Source organism: Pleurodeles waltl, chromosome 7, assembly GCF_031143425.1.
Source record: "Pleurodeles waltl isolate 20211129_DDA chromosome 7, aPleWal1.hap1.20221129, whole genome shotgun sequence".
Classification (NCBI taxonomy): domain Eukaryota; kingdom Metazoa; phylum Chordata; class Amphibia; order Caudata; family Salamandridae; genus Pleurodeles; species Pleurodeles waltl.
In genome coordinates, this window is record NC_090446.1 from 701608038 (window position 1) to 701627536 (window position 19499).

A 19499-nucleotide genomic window follows, 5' to 3' on the forward strand; every position below is an offset into this window, starting at 1 on the left:
GAAAGGCCAAGGTAGCACCTTTCTTTCTGGTTGAGTGTGCCCTTGGTGTAATGGGCAGTTGTCGTTTAGCTTTAAGGTAGCAGATTTGGATGCATTTAACTATCCATCTGGCTATACCTTGTTTTGATATTGGGTTTCCTGCATGAGGTTTTTGGAATGCAATAAATAGCTGTTTAGTTTTCCTGATGCTCTTTGTTCTGTCAATGTAATACATTAATGCTCTTTTGACATCTAAAGTATGTAGTGCCCTCTCAGCTACGGAATCTGGCTGTGGGAAGAACACTGGAAGTTCCACTGTTTGATTTAGATGGAACGGTGAAATAACTTTTGGTAGAAATTTAGGATTAGTCCTTAGGACAACCTTATTTTTGTGTAGTTGTATAAAAGGTTCTTGTATTGTAAACGCCTGAATCTCGCTTACCCTTCTTAGAGAGGTAATGGCGATGAGAAATGCAACCTTCCATGTTAGGAACTGTATTTCGCAGGAGTGCATGGGTTCAAAAGGTGGACCCATAAGTCTAGTTAAGACAACATTTAGGTTCCATGAAGGAACAGGTGGTGTTCTTGGTGGAATAATTCTTTTAAGGCCCTCCATGAATGCTTTAATGACTGGTATCCTATATAGGGAAGTTGAATAGGTAGGCTGCAGGTATGCAGATATTGCTGCAAGGTGTATTTTAATGGAAGAGAAAGCTAGGTTAGATTTTTGTAAGTGAAGCAAGTAACCCACTACATGTTTTGGGGTTGCGTGTAATGGTTGGATTTGATTAATATGGCAGTAGCAAACAAACCTCTTCCATTTACTGGCATAGCAGTGCCTGGTGGATGGCCTTCTGGCTTGCTTTATGACTTCCATACATTCTTGGGTAAGTTGTAAGTGTCCGAATTCTAGGATTTCAGGAGCCAGATTGCTAGATTCAGCGATGCTGGATCTGGGTGTCTGATCGTTTGGTTGTGTTGTGTCAACAGATCCGGCCTGTTGGGCAGTTTGATGTGGGGTACTACTGATAGGTCTAGCAGCGTTGTGTACCAGGGTTGCCTTGCCCAAGTTGGTGCTATTAATAGGAGTTTGAGTTTGTTTTGACTGAGTTTGTTTACCAGATAAGGAAGGAGAGGGAGAGGAGGAAAAGCGTAGGCAAATATCCCTGACCAGTTGATCCATAGGGCATTGCCGTGGGACTGCCTGTGTGGGTATCTGGATGCGAAGTTTTGGCATTTTGCGTTCTCTTTTGTCGCAAACAAGTCTATTTGAGGTGTTCCCCAGAGCGTGAAGTAAGTGTTCAGAATTTGGGGGTGAATTTCCCATTCGTGGACCTGTTGGTGATCTCGAGAGAGATTGTCTGCGAGTTGATTCTGAATTCCTGGGATAAATTGTGCTATTAGGCGAATTTGGTTGTGAATTGCCCAACGCCATATCTTTTGTGCCAGCAGGCTCAATTGCGTTGAGTGTGTCCCCCCTTGTTTGTTTAGATAATACATTGTTGTCATGTTGTCTGTTTTGACGAGAATGTATTTGTGAACTATTATTGGTTGAAAAGCCTTTAGTGCTTGAAAAACTGCTAGCAGTTCTAGGTGATTTATATGCAGTTTTGTTTGATGTACGTTCCATTGTCCTTGTATGCTGTGTTGATCGAGGTGTGCTCCCCACCCTGTCATGGAAGCATCTGTTATTACGTATTGTGGCACTGGGTCTTGGAAAGGCCGCCCTTTGTTTAAATTTATATTGTTCCACCATAGAAGCGAGAGGTAAGTTTGGCGGTCTATTAAACACCAGATCTGTAAGGTGACCCTGTGCTTGTGACCACTGTGATGCTAGGCACTGTTGTAAGGGCCTCATGTGCAGTCTTGCGTTTGGGACAATGGCTATGCATGAAGACATCATGCCTAGGAGTTGTAATATCATCTTTGCTTGTATTTTCTGTGTTGGATACATGCGTTGTATGATGTTGTTGAAATTTTGAATTCTTTGTGGACTTGGAGTGGCTACTCCTATTGTTGTGTTTATTATGGCTCCTAGGTATTGTTGTACCTTGCATGGCAGAATGTTGGATTTTGCGAAGTTGACTGTGAACCCTAGTTTGTAGAGGGTTTGTATGATTTGATTTGTGTGGTGTGAGCACGTTATTAACGAATGGGTCTTGATTAGCCAGTCGTCTAGATACGGGAATACATGTATTTGCTGCCTTCTGATGTGTGCAGCGACTACTGCTAGACATTTGGTAAAGACTCTTGGTGCGGTTGTTAAACCGAAAGGCAGTACCTTGAATTGGTAGTGTATTCCTTTGAATACAAACCTTAGGTATTTCCTGTGCGATGGATGTATTGGTATATGGAAATACGCGTCTTTGAGGTCTAATGTTGTCATGTAGTCGTGTAGTTTCAGCAATGGTAACACTTCTTGTAGTGTGACCATGTGAAAGTGGTCTGATTTGATGTATGTGTTTAGTATTCTTAGGTCTAGGATTGGTCTTAGCGTTTTGTCCTTCTTTGGTATTAAGAAGTACAGTGAATAAACTCCTGTGTTTATTTGTGTGTTTGGTACTAACTCGATTGCGTTTTTTTGCAATAGTGCTTGAACTTCTATCTCCAGGAGCTCGGAATGATGTTTTGATAAATTTTGTGCTCTTGGTGGTATGTTTGGAGGGAATTGTAGAAATTCTATGCAATAACCATTTTGGATAATTGCTAGAACCCAAGTGTCTGTAGTGATTTCCTCCCATGCTTTGTAATAATGACCTATTCTTCCCCCCACTGGTGTTGTGTGGAGGGGGTGAGTGACATGTGAGTCACTGCTTAGTTGTAGGGGTTTTGGGGCTTTGAAATTTTCCCCTATTCCTAGGGAATTGCCCTCCTCTATATTGGCCCCGAAAGCCTCCCCTGTACTGTCCCTGGTAACTGGATGGTGTTGCCTGTGAGGTGCTGGCTTGTGTGGCCTGACCCCGAAACCCCCCTCTAAAGGGTGTTTTGCGGAAGGTGCTGTAATTTCCTCTGCTCTGCGGGGAGTAGAGTGCGCCCATGGCTTTAGCAGTGTCCGTGTCCTTTTTAAGTTTCTCAATCGCCGTGTCCACTTCTGGACCGAACAGTTCTTTTTCGTTGAATGGCATATTGAGAACTGCCTGCTGAATCTCTGGTTTAAACCCAGACGTTCGTAGCCATGCATGCCTTCTGATGGTCACAGATGTATTTATTGTTCTTGCAGCTGTGTCTGCTGCGTCCATGGAGGAGCGTATCTGGTTGTTTGAAATGTTCTGTCCTTCTTCAACCACTTGCTTTGCCCTCTTTTGTAGGTCTTTGGGTAGATGTTCAATGAGATGTTGCATCTCATCCCAATGGGCTCTGTCATAGCGCGCAAGAAGTGCCTGTGAGTTAGCGATGCGCCACTGGTTTGCAGCTTGTGCTGCGACTCTCTTTCCAGCTGCATCGAACTTGCGGCTTTCCTTATCTGGGGGTGGTGCGTCCCCAGATGTGTGGGAGTTGGCCCTTTTCCTAGCTGCTCCTACAATGACAGAATCTGGTGGCAGCTGCGAAGTTATGAAAATAGGGTCTGTAGGAGGCGCTTTATACTTTTTTTCCACCCTTGGTGTGATTGCCCTACTTTTGACCGGCTCCTTAAAGATGTCTTTTGCGTGCCGAAGCATACCAGGGAGCATAGGCAGGCTTTGGTAGGAGCTGTGGGTGGCAGAGAGAGTGTTGAATAGAAAGTCATCCTCGACCTGTTCTGAGTGGAGGCTTACATTGTGGAATTGTGCTGCTCTAGCCACCACCTGAGAATATGCAGTACTGTCCTCTGGTGGTGATGGCTTTGTAGGGTATGCCTCCGGACTGTTATCTGACACAGGGGCGTCGTATAAGTCCCATGCGTCCTGATCCTGGTCACCTTGGCTCATGGTGGTGTGAGCCGGGGAATGTGATGGAGTTTGTGCTGGCGAGACGTGAATTATAGGTGGAGGAGAGGGTGGCGGAGTAACCCTTTTCACCATTTTTGTTTGTGGTGTTTGGTCAGTTTGAAATTCCAGTCTTCTCTTTCTCCTAATAGGGGGAAGGGTGCTTATCTTTCCTGTCCCCTGCTGTATAAAAATACGTTTCTGCGTATGGTCTACATCGGTGGATTGCAGGTCTTCCTCAAACCTATGCTTTCGCATTTGGGAGGTCATTGATTGCTCTTCGGTATAAGAGCCTGAAACTGGGTCGGTTGCAGGTTGTTTCGGCACCGAAACCCTGTCTGCATCTTTTTTCGTCTCAGAGGTGGCTTTTTTCTTTTTCGGAGTCGAAACATCTCGGCGTCGATCTTCATCGGTGCCGCTGTCTCGGCGTCGAGCCGTGTCTACACCGCTATCTCGGTGTCGATGTATGTCTCCAGCACTTTCTCGGTCCCGAGAAGGCTGCGTGCCGGTGTCTCGACCGGAGTCGGACGGTCTCGGCACTGATTGGGCCTTTTTCGGTGCCGACGGTCGGTCACCGAATTTACGGGTGGAGCCATGGCCTGGTGGCAGTGGCGTCCCCTGGGCCTTGACAATCTTCTTATGAGTGCTTTTCGACGTCTTACTCACGGTTCGTGGATCGTCGAATTCCTCGGAGTCAGATTCGTGTATCGAAAAGGTTTCTTCCTCTTCCTGTACCTCGAACTCTCGGTGCGCTGTCGGCGTGGACGCCATTTGAAGTCTTCTTGCTCGACGGTCTCGGAGTGTTTTTCGGGACCGGAACGCACGACAGGCCTCGCAAGTGTCTTCACTGTGCTCAGGTGATAGGCACAGGTTACAGACCAAGTGTTGGTCTGAATAGGGGTATTTTTTGTGGCATTTGGGACAGAAACGAAACGGGGTCCGTTCCATCGGCGTTCTTCTACACGCGGTCGGGCCGAGCAGGCCCCGACGGGGATCGAAAACTACCCCGAAGGGCTCCGGAGCTCTTCGATCTTCGATGCGGTGTTGATTCTGACTACGCCGATCCCGAACGCAACAATACCAACGAAAATCTTCCGAAATTTAGCTGTTTTTCCGTTCCGAAACTCGGAGCAACAGGAACACGTCCGAACCCGATGGCGGAAAAAAAAAACAATCGAAGATGGAGTCGACGCCCATGCGCAATGGAGACAAAAGGAGGAGTCACTCGGTCCCGTGACTCGAAAGACTTCTTCGAAGAAAAACAACTTGTAACACTCCGACCCAACACCAGATGGCGAGCTATGCAAAACATGCGTATCTACAGCGACAGATGCCATCGAACCTTTGGTTCTCTTATTCTTTATGTACCATGCAAAATTTTTAGTCGAGCTGCAGATGCTAGTACTCCTCTCCACTGCCCCCTTCAAAAAATAAAAAAACGAATTCATTTCAAGAGTTGGCAAATTAAGAGTAACGTTTTTAATAGTTTTACAGTCCCAGCACACCAACAGTATAAAGATTTTTCAAATGTTCAAAAGCATGTTGATGGAGTAGGCTTGAAATGTTTTTGCCAAAGGGAGTCCGCATGGTGCCACAATCTAATAAAGGTGGAAAATCCTTAATGCCAGGTTTCAAAGTGCAAGGCAATTAGTAGAGTGGTTGTTTTCCTAATATTTTTTAAAGTATCAACTACAGAGCACAACACGTTTCTGCATGATGCATTTGGAGTTTTGATAATCATTCATTTTAAAGAATGCATACATAGAACATTAAATGGATTTTGAGAAATATGGTCGAGCCTACTTTGAGAGGTCAAATTGACTTTAGTTAAATTGGGTACTTAAAAGACTGAATGCTGGTTAAAAAGCAACCTATTAGACATCTAAAAGAAAGCTTCCTTTAAAACAGAACATTTTACAAATAGAAGCAAGACGAGTTTACTAAGGAGCAAGTAACTGGTCATGCAACTGTCCTGCAGCATTTGGATGGTTGCAACAAAACAGAAGCATAAATAAGAGCACTGGAATGAGATGGAAAGCCTTACATCCTCAGTTGTAATTTATAAATCATATTCTTTAAATGAAAATCATTCAGTCTGAATGGATGAAATTAAAGATCTGGTGGCGCTGGGGACATGTGCAAATATGAGATCCACTGAGATATACAGTACCTCAATACAGTTGCTGAAAAGCTTCTAGCTAACACTGGAGTTTTGCCCTCATGTATTTATGAAATCGCTTACTCTTGAGGAAGGTGGAGAGTGCAGAACAATACCACAGAAATGCAGCACAGACAAATGTTTTCAAGATTACTGTTCACACAATGCTGAGGTCACCCTGGATTAAATGAAGCTCGCTTATGTTCTAAAATAACAGGATGTGGAATTGAAACGTTTGATAAGATATTTGACGATTGAACCACAAGAGGACCAATTGTTTTATTTTATTTGAATATCAGACTAGTCTTGATGGCATTAATGTCAATTTTACATTTTCTTGTGTACCTTTTTCTGTAAGCGTTGTTCACACCTTATTATCTTTTAGGAGTTCCTGTTCTAGGAACAGAGTTTAGTTGATGTGTCACGTGTAACCATTTGAAAAAAGTGGCTCTTTCTGCCACGCTACTCAAGTACTTATTTCTTAGTCTTGAATAATACTGACATTTGAAACAAACAGCAGAGAGTATATGTTCAGAAAACAAACACTTTGCTGGAGTTGCGAAAGTGTTCACGTGAAAATAAGTTGTAGTCAGAAAACGTATTTGCTATCATTCTAAAAAAAATGCTTGCTTACTGTGAAACTGGCCACATTTGAGGATTATATTAAAGAGAAGGGGGGGGGGTGAACTTGTACAGCCCTAAGCAGCTATTTAATATGGTAGTCTATCAAGGCACGAGAAACTCATAGTAGGAAGAGAAATTAAATTAATGGCACAAAAGCATAGCCTTTTAACTGTGTGAACTGAAAAAATACATACATAACTGCAACAGATTTATTTTCAGCAACAGTACAATTATATACTTATGAGAAAGATATATGCAACGCTATAAGGACATACCTGTTCATTTTTCCAGCGACATCAATATCATTCATAAAACATTCAATATTCAAAGGGAGGTCAGAAGCATTAGCACTCATAAGCTTCTTCAACTTTTCACACTCCTGGGCAAGTCTCAGTAAAGGACGAATATTGGACTTGATGTCCAATTTATATTTTTTCCCAAATTCTTCACAGAAGTAATTCACCAATACATCGTCAAATTTCTTGCCACCAAGGCTGGAATCAAATGCTGTAGCGAGTACCTAGGAAAGCATTTAAAACAGGCATGATCAAATTAGGTTTCACTAAAATAAACTATTAGAACACGTCCAAACTAACATTTAGCATATAGTTTTAGAGTAACTTTCCTAGAGAACGCTGCTCATTTGAGTAAAAGAATGTTGAGATTAACACGTTTGCTACGAAAGGGTTCGTTATACAGCTACATTGTGTCTCACATTATGAAATGAGGATTGCGCAACAGAAAGTTTTATTTCAGCTTACCTTCATGCACCACAATTTTATCAAGCAAAGACCGCTCAAAGCCTACTTGCTGGCATCACCTTGAGCAAGTTGAATAAAAATTTCTATCTGCGACTTGAAACTCAACATCCTTCAACTGTGCACTCCGTTTTCACTTATATTTGATTCCACTTTCACTATGTGGTCTCTCTCTCTCTCTCTCTCTCAAGGGTGTTTAAGTGCTATGAAGTTTTGTTTGTATTTAAGAAACAGATAAAATGAGGATTACGTTCTTACCTGTAATGTTGAGTTATTAGCTTTTGCAGTCACAGCTGGGTTTTTTTCTCATTTTATTTTCCTAACACGAGATTGAAAAAAAAAAAAAAAAAAAAGACTCTTGGCCAAGCTGACAGGGATCCCCATTACATGAAAGTGTTTTTCCCCATTCCAAATGCTGTCTTTAGTCTTTGGGCTGGGTGGAAGAATCTGTCTTTTAAGCACATTAACATAGTAAGTGGTGACATGTTAATTTGCTTGTAGATTTTTCTGTTTACAGCACGTGCCTGCTGCAGAATCACTTCCAGTGCACAAGCTTTAATGAAAGAACCTAATGTTCTCAAAAGTGATAAGGTGGTCTGAGGCACACTGGGACGGAAAGAATGCTCTCCTCCAAAACCTTCCCCAAAAGCTCTATTAAGGCACTCCCAGCTGTCCTCAACAATGTGCACGCAGGGAGCCCAGTTGTACCCACTTCAATGGTAAACAGTCTTTTTGCAGCAAAAGACAGCACACAAGACAGTCACTCAGATACCAAGCGAGCGCGGGTTAGAGACCAACTGGTGGGATCGATGGCATTGCATATTTTGCAAGATGGACTCTTATTAGATATTAAAGTAATCCAAAATTAAACATTATTTCATGTTATTCCTGTATACTTTCACTAGTACTGGGTTTTCGGAAGAATTAATACACACCTCCTTGAAACTCAGTGAAAGCGAGCTTTATTCCAAGTTACAATTCTGTTTATCCACTCTTCCACCACCCGCAGAGGAAGGAGGATTAATCACAAACACAGATAAGATGCCCAAGTCTAAGAAACTGGAACACTGTAGCTTTATCACTGGATCTATGCTGTTATTCATGAATGATCAATACAATAGCAAACTCTTTACTTAAATGAAGGCATGACAGAAGGAGACTGGACATTTAAAAACGTAGTAAGAGAGCAGTAGCTTAAGCAAACATTACACAGGGTGAATTGCTGTATATGTGTTCCATTCTGGCGTGTGAATCTAGCTAGACAACAGAGGGTTTCAAAGTGTATGAACGAACTCCAGGTTTCTCTGCAACCAGTACATTTCTAAGTCTAGGGGCTGGATTTAGAATTTGCGGACGCAGTACTGGTACTCCAGTCCGCCCACCCCATTTAAAGTCAGGCAGGTCAGAAGTATTCCTTCAGTGAAGTCCCTACAGCTCATTTGATGGAATTCTTCAAACAGCTCGGTATTTTCAAAATCAAACTCCTGCTTTAAGACTTTTCCAGCATGATGGTGGACCCTGTCAATGTAAAGAGTGGTCCACAGGACAAGGTTTCGCAAGATGGCAGATGTACAGTCCTTCACCATACCGATGTCCAGGGTTCAGAAAACTCTAGATCAGGCCCTAGTTTACTGTCCATCCACAGTGCAAACAAGCTTTAAGGCTTACCTTGCAGTGATCCATTTGCTATCTGATTGCACAACAATAAACAGTAATTAATCCATCCTGAGTTAGCAATGTTTATAAACACAGCACATACAGCGGTCCCATTTGAGGCACAAGCCTCGAACACGGTTATGTCACGTTTACCTATCCTGGGGTGTCCAGGTGCAGAGATGCTTCCAGCGGTGGTAGTCTTGAACGCTACACACTCAAGTCAATGGGGAAGAGTACCTGTAAGAAAAGGCATTGTAAGGAAATGCCTCCTTGGCATGGTTACCCCCTGACTTTTTGCCTTTGCTGATGCTAAGTTTTGATTTGAAAGTGTGCTGAGGCCTGCTAACCAGGTCCCAGCACCAGTGTACTTTCCCTAACCTGTACTTTTGCTTCCACAATTGGCACACTCTGGCATCCAGGTAAGTCCCTTGTAACTGGTACCCCTGGTACCAAGGGCCCTGATGCCAGGGAAGGTCTCTAAGGGCTGCAGCATATCTTATGCCACCCTGGGGACCCCTCACTCAGCACAGACACACTGCTTGTCAGCTTGTGTGTGCTAGTGGGGATAAAAAGACCAAGTCGACATAGAACTCCCCTCAGGGTGCCATGCCAACCTCACACTGCCTACAGGTATAGATAAGTCACCCCTCTAGCAGGTCTTACAGCCCTAAGGTAGGGTGCACTATACCATAGGTGAGGGCATACGTGCATGAACACTATGCCCCTACAGTGTCTAAGCAAAACCTTAGACATTGTAAGTGCAGGGTAGCCATAAGAGTATATGGTCTGGGAGTCCGTCATGCACGAACTCCACAGCACCATAATGGCTACACTGAAAACTGGGAAGTTTGTTATCAAACTTCTCAGCACAATAAATGCACACTGATGCCAGTGTACATTTTATTGTAACATACACCCCAGAGGGCACCTTAGAGGTGCCCCCTGAAACCTTAACCGACTACCCGTGTAGGCTGACTGGTTTTAGCAGCCTGCCACACACCAGACATGTTGCTGGCCACATGGGGAGAGTACCTTTGTCACTCTGTGGCTAGTAACAAAGCCTGTACTGGGTGGAGATGCTTATCACCTCCCCCTGCAGGAACTGTAACACCTGGCGGTGAGCCTCAGAGGCTCACCCCCTTTGTTACAGCACCCCAGGGGACTCCAGCTAGTGGAGTTGCTCGCCCCCTCTGGCCACGGCCCCACTTTTGGCGGCAAGGCCGGAGGTGATAATGAGAAAAACAAGGAGGAGTCACTACAGCCACTAAGGTGTCCTGAGCTGAGATGACTAACTTTTAGAAATCCTCCATCTTGCAGATGGAGCTTTCCCCCAATAGGATTAGGGATGTGCCCCCCTCCCCTCAGGGAGGAGACACAAAGAGGGTGCAGCCACCCTCAGGGCTAGTAGCCACTGGCTACTAACCCCCCAGACCTAAACACACCCTTAAATTTAGTATTTAAGGGCTCCCCAGAACATAGGAACTCAGATTCCTGCAACCTAAGAAGAAGAGGACTGATAAGCTGAAAAACCCTGCAGAGAAGACAGAGACACCAACTACTTTGGCCCCAGCTCTAAAGACACTGCTCCAGCGACGCTTTCCACAGGGACCAGCGACCTCTGAATCCTCAGAGGACTGCCCTGCATCTAGAAAGACCAAGAACTCCTGAGGACAGCGGCTCTGTTCACCAAAGACTGCAACTTTGCAAAAAAGAAGCAACTTTGAAACAACACGCGTTTCCCGCCGGAAGCGTGAGACTTGGCACTCTGCACCCGACGCCCCCGGCTCGACTTGTGGAGAGCAATCACTTCAGGGAGGACTCCCTGGCGAGTGCGAGACGGTGAGTAGCCAGAGTTGACCCCCCCTGAGCCCCCACAGCGACCCCCAGGTGGCCCTCTCCCTTGCCCAGGTGGTGGATACCCCGAGGAGCCCCCCCCCCCCTTGCCTGCATCGCTGAAGAGACCCCTTGGTCTCCCATTGCTTTCTATTGAAAACCAGAAGCTTGTTTGTACACTGCACCCGGCCGCCCCCGTGCTGCTGAGGGTGTACTTTCTGTGCTGACTTTTGTCCCCCCCGGTGCCCTACAAAACCCCCCTGGTCTGCCCTCCGAAGACGCGGGTACTTACCTGCTGGCAGACTGGAACCGGGGCACCCCCTTCTCCATTGAAGCCTATGCGTTTTGGGCACCACTTTGACCTCTGCACCTGACTGGCCCTGAGCTGCTGGTGTGGTAACTTTGGGGTTGCCCTGAACCCCCAACAGTGGGCTACCTTGGCCCAAACTTGAACCCCATAGGTGGTTTACTTACCTGCAAAAACTAACAAACTCTTACTCATCCCAGAAACTGTTGAAAATTGCACTGTCTCTAGTTTTAAAATAGCTATATGTGATTTATGTGAAAACTGTATATGCTATTTTACTAATCCAAAGTTCCTAAAGTACCTACCTGCAATACCTTTCATTTGAAGTATTACATGTAAATCTTGAACCTGTGGTTCTTAAAATAAACTAAGAAAATATATTTTTCTATACAAAAACCTATTGGCGTGGAATTGTCTCTGAGTGTGTTCCTCATTTATTGCCTGTGTGTGTACAACAAATGCTTAACACTACTCCTTTGATAACCCTACTGCTCGACCACACTACCACAAAATACAGCATTAGTATTATCTAGTTTTGCCACTATCTTACCTCTAAGGGGAACCCTTGGACTCTGTGCATACTATTCCTTACTTTGAAATAGTGCATAAAGAGCCAACTTCCTACAGGCATCAAATGAGGACTGACAGACCAATTCGGCAGAACCAAAAAGGGGGCTCAGCTCTTGAGGGTCTCAGGACCACAGACACACCATCAGTTTCAATTGACTTTTTTGGGGTGTTTTGTCCAGCAGATCTGCAAGTTTGGGGCTCTATCAGTTCTCTGTGACCCTGCAGAGGAGAAAAAAACAAAAAAAACAAATAAAAAAAACAAAACAGCAAGACGACGTCTAACGTGGAGCTGGTCTCTCTCAACGTCCCTTGTCGTGCAAGTATGTTTCAGTGGTGATGGTGTTCAGAATGAACACCAACAAGCCTGGGCGTTTGCAACACATATTGGTACCCTGGGTATTGGTACAGGGAGCCTCAGGGGTGGATCAACATCTCAAAGATTGGTCGAATCGACAGGGCTGATCTCCTGGACACTCAGTGACCTCCTCCTGGGCTGCTGCTTCGGTGGACCCGGTGCTCAACTTATCATTAAACCAGTCTGGGCCTGCAGGCAAGTGGCTCCACCGCTTCAAAGGTGATGCTGGCTGGCGAATTGTTAGCAGCCGTCTAGGGCTTGGAGTGGAAGGAGTTGGGGGGCAGGGGGGGGGGGGGGAACGCACAGCTGCAGGATGAGTCAGGTCTTTGCAACTGTCTGGACATAAGCAAGCAGGCACGGTTTGGCAACAAGTCCACAGCTAGTCCACAGTTCTTGCATCATTGGCTCTTCTTTGTTCTTCTTGTAGTGAGGTTACTCTAAGTTCCTGGTGTCAGGAGTCCACCTAAATACAAAATTTTGGGGGTGTTCAGGGAAGTGCAGAGTAGTAGCCAATGGGATACCTACCTCTGGGGGTCACTATGCCCCCTATATGACCATTTCCTGTGGGAAGCGGGCATAACCCTGCTACAGAGTTCCTAATTCCACCAAAAACCAAGATGGTGGAACCCTTCTTTCATGGTGCACATCAGGCAGCGCACCGTAGGAGTGTGACTAGCATGGAACTGCATAGCTAATTTCCCACATGTCCTGGTGCCAAATGGGCCTCATAGCAAGGGGTGGCATTCTCATGATCTGGAGGAAGCAGGGGTCCCATATCAAAGACAGAAGAAGCTTTGAAGTTTCTGGCCTTGCTATGCAGATTTACTATCCATCCTGATGGAGGACGTGGCAACACCTTCTCCAGAGCAGGCATTGTGGCGGACTAGACGATACCAGTGAACCGGCACTCTAGAAGTCTTAGGTTTCAGGGGAATCAGTATGGATTTACTAAGACAAGGTGCATAGTTTCCAACACTATAGGTTTCCAAGGCCTGCTTAAAGGGTGACTTACATATATTATATGCAGGGACGCTGGCATGGCACACAGCGAGTGTGCCATGTTGTGTTTGCATAAATGGTTTGCACCATGTCAAGCAGCCTGCAGTGGTGGTCTGCATGTAATATGTGTGGAGGGAGGGGGGCTCATAATGTATGCGGCAGCCCTTAGGACATGTGTACTAAAGAGGGTCCCCAGGTAGAAGGAGTAGCATTTACTAGGGATGTATAGGGGTGCTAAGGTGTGTGCCAATTGTAAAACAATTAGAGCATTTTACCTTGTTTTTAGGTTAAAAGCACTGACACGGAGGACCTGGTTAGCAGGGACCGAGTGCAAATTCAGCTGAAAAGCTGTCAGTACTAGGGCAAATTTGGAGGTGGGGGGGGGGGGGGCAAAAAAGCACTCCTTCCCCCCCCCCTCCACAAAGTAACAAAAGAGAATTAAACTAACCTTTCCCAAGAGAGTCGTCATTGTCTAAGTAGGAAAACCTGTAGGCACCATCTGCATTTGCATGCTCAGTCCCAGGTCTGTGTTCCAAAGTAAAGTCCATTCCCTGTAAGGAGATGGGCCACCATAACATTTTAGGATTTTCATCGACATTTCCATCAAACATATGGGAGGCCTCTGGCCAGTTTGTACAATGAAGCGGGTACATGTATGGTCTCTTCTTCAGGAACTAGTCTGCAGCAAAGGCTTCCCTCTCAATGGCACTCCAACGCTGGTCTCTAGGAGTAACCCCCTGCTAATTAAAGCAACAGGTCCAGGCCATAATCGGTGGTCTGCGATAGGAATGCTCCTAACCCATGCTCCGAGGAATTCATCTACACAATGAACTGCTTAGTATAATCTAGAGCTTTTAGAATCGGTACTGTGCACATTGCTTCCTTCAGAGGAACGAAAGCCTTTTGACAACTCACTGCCCAGCTTACCTTTTTTTGTTTTTTTCTTGAGGTCAGTTCCGTGAGTTCCACAATGGTGCTGTATCCCTTCACAAACATCCTGTAGTTCCCAGTCAAGCCAACGAATGCCCTGACTTGGGTCCGGGTTCTTGGAGCATCCCAGACCAGAATAGTCTGGATCTTGGGTTGAGCTTGGCCTCCACCTACAAGGTGGCCCAAGTATGCAACAGAGCCCTGTCCTAACCCAATCTTGCACTTGCTTGTCTTGATAGTGACACCTGCTTTCTGCAGGGCCACAAGCACCTTACCAAGGAGGATCAGGTGATGCTGCTAAGTGGCACTATACACAGTAACAGCGTCAAGATTTGCTAGACTAAAAGCTTCCAGCCCAGCCAGGACTTGGTTCACCAGCCTCTGGAACGTTGCAGGGGCATTCTTTAATCCAAATGGCATCACAGTAAATTGGCAGTGTTCATCTGGGGTAGAGAATGCGGTCTTTTCTTTGGCTCCTGGGGTGAGACCAATCTGCAAGTACCCCGTGTAGGAAGCGGGCCTGGTGTGTGGTGGACACCTATGGTGTTGGGACCTTATACCAGGTCCAAGCAACCCCTATTAGCGAATGAGGACAGTACTAAGAACCCAAGGCTCTTTAGAGGTAGCTATGGATGAGCAGCCAAAATGTATCTAGGAGTGTAAAACACTTGCAATAACACAGAAGTCACAGCAGCTTATTGCACCTGAAAGAGCCACACAGTGTTGCAAAAATAAAGGAACTTTATTATAGTAACGCTGAACAAGAATCAACAAGCATTGGTAAGAAATAGTGAACAAGTGAGGGCCCCGGGGGAGGACCAAACCATACACTAAAATAGTGGAATGCGAAGTAAAGTACCCCACCCAAAGGAATGGAGTAGTTAGAGGGGAGCTGGGAAAAGCTGGGACCCCAAGAGGTGAGTACTTTAGTATCCCCCAGAGACCAGGAGAACAGAGGTTGGTCCCTAGTTTTCCCAAGGACTAACAAGAGGACTTAGAAAATTTATTGTGCAAGAAGAAAATTAGTTACTTACCTGTAACTGCAGTTCTCCAGTATTGGTATCTTTCATAGATTCACATGCTTGAATCATCCCCGTCGTCGAGGTGGGAGCCTCACGGTAAACTTAAATATATAAAAAGCAGTAAGTCAGTAAAAGTAAAACCAGTAGGCCCTAGTAGGCCTCATAGGGTATTTTACAGTCTATCCACTTTGTTTTGTGAAAAGACCCAAACTTGAGTATCAGCCAATCAGGATTCAGCCCCTCCCAAACACTCCCAACAGAGGCTGAATTCCCTCAGATTTTCTAGTAGGAGTGTGAAGTTTAATATCTGTATAATAGGGGAGCCTCTGAGGGGAGGAGGGTGGGTCGCATGAGAATCTATGAAAGATACCAATACTGGAGAACTGCAGTTACAGGTAAGTAACTAATTTTCTTCTCCAGTATTGGATCTTTCATAGATTCACATGCTTGAATCAGAGTAACGAGCAGTAATGTTTTCTTACTTACTGAATTACATTGACTGTAATTCCATCGTAATTCTATACGTGATGTGATTCACATTAGTTCAGTTTAAATATGCACTTACATATAATTATATTTATATTCATAGACATCCGAATATAAGAGCAATAAAAGGTGTGTGGCAAGAAATCCTGACACAATTTATGCTATTATTATGGAGAATACGACACGTTAAACAGTATAAGAAAATGAACCATTAATGACCATACCTCGAGTGTGGTGGTGGGATGTGTAAGAGGCTCACCTTAACGAAATAGATGCCTCAGCACTGCTTGTCCCACTGCTGTATCGACATGGTTAGTCTCCTCTAGACAGTAATGTCTTGTAAATGTGTGTTGGCTGGACCATGTCGCTGCTCTACAGATGCTATGTAGTGGTACACCTGCAAAGAGTGCAGCTGAAGTGGCTACCGATCTTGTAGAGTGGGCTCTCACCCTGGTGTGGAGCGGCTTTCCTGCTTTTGAATGGCAGAATTGAATCGCCAGGCCAATCCATCTTGCTAAAGTCTGTTTGGACACCGCGTGTCCCTTCTTTGTTCCGCCGAATGCTACAAATAATTGATCCGACTGGCGGATGGCCTGAGTTTTCTGTAGATAAAACTTTAAACATCTTTTAATATCGAGAGAATGTAATGTTTTTTTTCCGCCACTGTTTGCGGATTTGGAAAAAAGGTTTTTAAGATGACTGGTTCATTTAAATGAAATGTTGAGGGAACTGTCGGAATGAATTTAGGATTTGTCCGCAGGATGACACCTGAGTTTGTAAACTGGAGGAACGGCTGTTTGATAGTGAACGCCTGAATGTCACTGACTCTTTTTGCCGAAGTAAGAGCTAACAGTAACGCTGTTTTCCATGCGAGGAATTTTAGGTCAGCTTTGTGGATCGGCTCAAAAGGAGCTTTCATGAGCTGCATCAACACAACATTCAATGACCATAGAGGCGGAGGTTTCCTAATTGGCGGGAAGACCCGAAAAAGGCCCTTCATAAATTGTTTGACCATTCTTGTGGAACACAAAGAGAGTCTGTCTGGTGATCTGCGGTATCTGGAAATTGCTGCCAGATGTACCCGTATGGAAGAATATGCAAGTCCTGATTTTGCCAGGAGCAGGAGATATGGAAGTATTTGTTCCGGAGTAGAAGATAAAGGATGTATATTTTCCGCTGCACACCAAATACAAAACCGTTTCCATTTAAGTCTATAGGTTTTGTTGGTAGTGTCAGCTCTAGCTTTTGCTAAGATGTCTCTACACTCTGGGGAAATTTTGAGATTTAAGTATTCATTGTGTTCAGGAGCCAAGCAGACAAATGAAGAGACGACGGATGTGGGTGTGTGACTTGTCCCTGGTGCATCGTTAAAAAGAGTCGGACTCTGTCTGAGTGGTAGATGTGGTCGTTCGGAGAGCATGAGGAGCTCCGTATACCATATTTGTCTGGGCCATCTGGGAGCTATGAGTAGAAGTCGACACCCCTCCGTCTTCATTTTTCTGATGACTCTCGGAATGAGCGGGATCGGAGGAAAAGCGTAGGCATAAACTCCAGACCATCTCATCGAAAACGCATTCCCCCACGAATCTTTTTGGGGAAGCCAACTTGCGTAGAACTGGCATTTCTTGTTCTCGAGAGTGGCAAATAGGTCTAAGTTTGGTTTGCCCCATAATAGAAACAGGCCATTGAGAATTTTCTGGTCTAGCTCCCACTCGTGATAAGGAATCACTGTCCTGCTCAGGGTGTCTGCTAGAACATTGATCTGTCCTGGCATATGCTCCGCTTTTAGTGAAATATTGTGTTTGATGGCCCATGTCCAAATTTGTTGGGCTAGCTGCGAGAGTTGTAGGGATCTTGTGCCTCCTTGCTTGTTTAGATAAAACATGCTGGTCATGTTGTCCGTCCGGATTTAGACGCTTGAACATTGTATCTTTGGTAAGAAAGCTTTAAGAGCTAAGTGTATTGCTTTGAGTTCTAGATAATTGATGTGGAGCTGGCTCTCTTGCTGATTCCAGAGTCCGCTGATTTGCAGGTCCTGGCAGTGTGCACCCCATCCTTCTAGAGAGGCATCCGTTGTTACTATGTAACTTGGTGTTTGAAGAAGAAAAGACAGCCCTTTTGAGAAATTGGTTGGAGTCGCCCACCACCTCATAGTGTTCTTCATTAGAGGCGTTATGCGAATCTTGTCTCCGAAGGAGCCGTGGACCTGTGTCCATTGTATGTCCAATTGCTCTTGCAGGGGTCGCATATGGAGCCTGCAATCTGGGACTAGCGGAATGCACGATGATATCATTCCGAGCAATGATTTGTAGATGCGGACTGAAACGAACTTTTTTCTGGATAGGTTGTCTGCCAAAGAGGTTAACTTTTGTTTCCTCTCGTGTGATGGGTACGCTTTGCTGCGTACTGTGTCCAAAATTGCTCCCAAGAAACTCAATTCTTGTTTGGGGTATATCTGAGCTTTCTGGTAGTTGACTACAAACCCCAGGCTGTGTAACAATTGAAGGCAATAGGAAATATGATTTGTTACTTGGAATTTTGAGGGTGCCTTTATAAGCCAGTCGTCCAGGTAAGGGAAGACCTGGATACCTGACTGGCGAAGATGTGCTGCTACTAGAGCTAACATTTTTGTGAAGATTCTGGGGGCTGATTTGAGACAGAATGGTAGAACCCGGAATTGGAGGTGCATACGTCCTACCCTGAACCTTAAAAATTTGCGATGTTTGAGATATATGGGGATATGAAAATAAGCATCCTGGAGGTCTAGGGATGCCATCCAATCTCCCGTGTTTAAGAGACGCAGGACATCCTGCAACGTTACCATCCTGAACGATTGTTTCTTTAGAAACTTGTTTAGTGCTCTCAAGTCCAGGATGGGGCGCCAGTCTCCTGATGGTTTCTTTAGAAGGAAAAACCGGGAGTAGAATCCTTTGTTCTTTTGAGATAAAGGGACTGGTTCTATTGCTCCTTTTGTTAGCATTATTCTTACTTCCCTGAGAAGTTGGCCCAACCTCTGAGGCGGTGTACCCGATGGAGGGACACTCGGTGGTGTTTGCATGAATTCCAGAGTATGACCTCTGGTCACTACATCTAGTACCCATCTGTCCGATGTTATAGCCTTCCACTTGGGGAAATAAGAATTGATGCGACCTCCGACCTTCAATATTGATTGGGGAGGTGTTGAGATTATCCGCTGGTCATTGCTTTCTGCCTGTATCTCTTCCTCGGGCAGCTCCTCTTCCTCTAGCCGGATGTTTGTAAGCTGCGGCTGGTGGTAATCGATAATGCTGCTGTTGTTGATGGTGCTGATGTCCTGGTCCTGTGGAGGAAGATGGATATTGTGACCTGTATTGTTGGTATCCACCTCGAAAGGAGTAATTACATCTACCCCTTGCTCCACGAAAAGGTAGTTTTTTATACTGCAGGGTACCTAGGGATTTTGCTGTATCGGTATCCGTCTTGATAGCCTGCAGCATGTCGTCGACATGTTTGCCAAACAAACTCTCTCCATCGAAGGGCATGTCGAGAACACGAGTTTGGACTTCTGGTCTGAATGAAGTAGCTTTAAGCCACCCTTGTCTGCGCAGGACTGCTGCTCCAGCTAATTGTCGAAAGCCAGTGAGGGAAATATCTATTGCACTGTCTATTATCTCTGCGGAGACCCTTTCTCCCTCCTGCAAGACCTTTTTGGCTTCCACCTTGAGATCTTCTGGCAGTGAATCTACAAAAGCGGACATGTCTGCCCACATCTGGCGATCGTACCTTCCCAGGATGGCGAGGGAATTGGCCGGCTTGACCGTTACTGCAGCAACCGAGGAGAATTTCTTACCGATATTGTCTAGTCTCTTTCCCTCTGTCTGGGGGAGACGCAATAGGCGTAGAGGGGTTTTTGGATCGTCGTTGAGCCGCCTGTGATA

The 19499-nt window shown here is 45.3% G+C and overlaps 1 protein-coding gene across 1 annotated transcript in view; it reads right to left on the minus strand.

Moving 5' to 3' along the window:
* The window catches only part of HSPA4 (heat shock protein family A (Hsp70) member 4), a 506168-nt gene that overhangs the window by 456473 nt on the left and 30196 nt on the right, over positions 1–19499 (minus strand). Inside the window, exon 7 of the mRNA XM_069244722.1 lies at positions 6942–7186. Coding sequence (XP_069100823.1) covers positions 6942–7186 — 245 coding nt within the window. The remainder of the gene's footprint in view (positions 1–6941; positions 7187–19499) is intronic.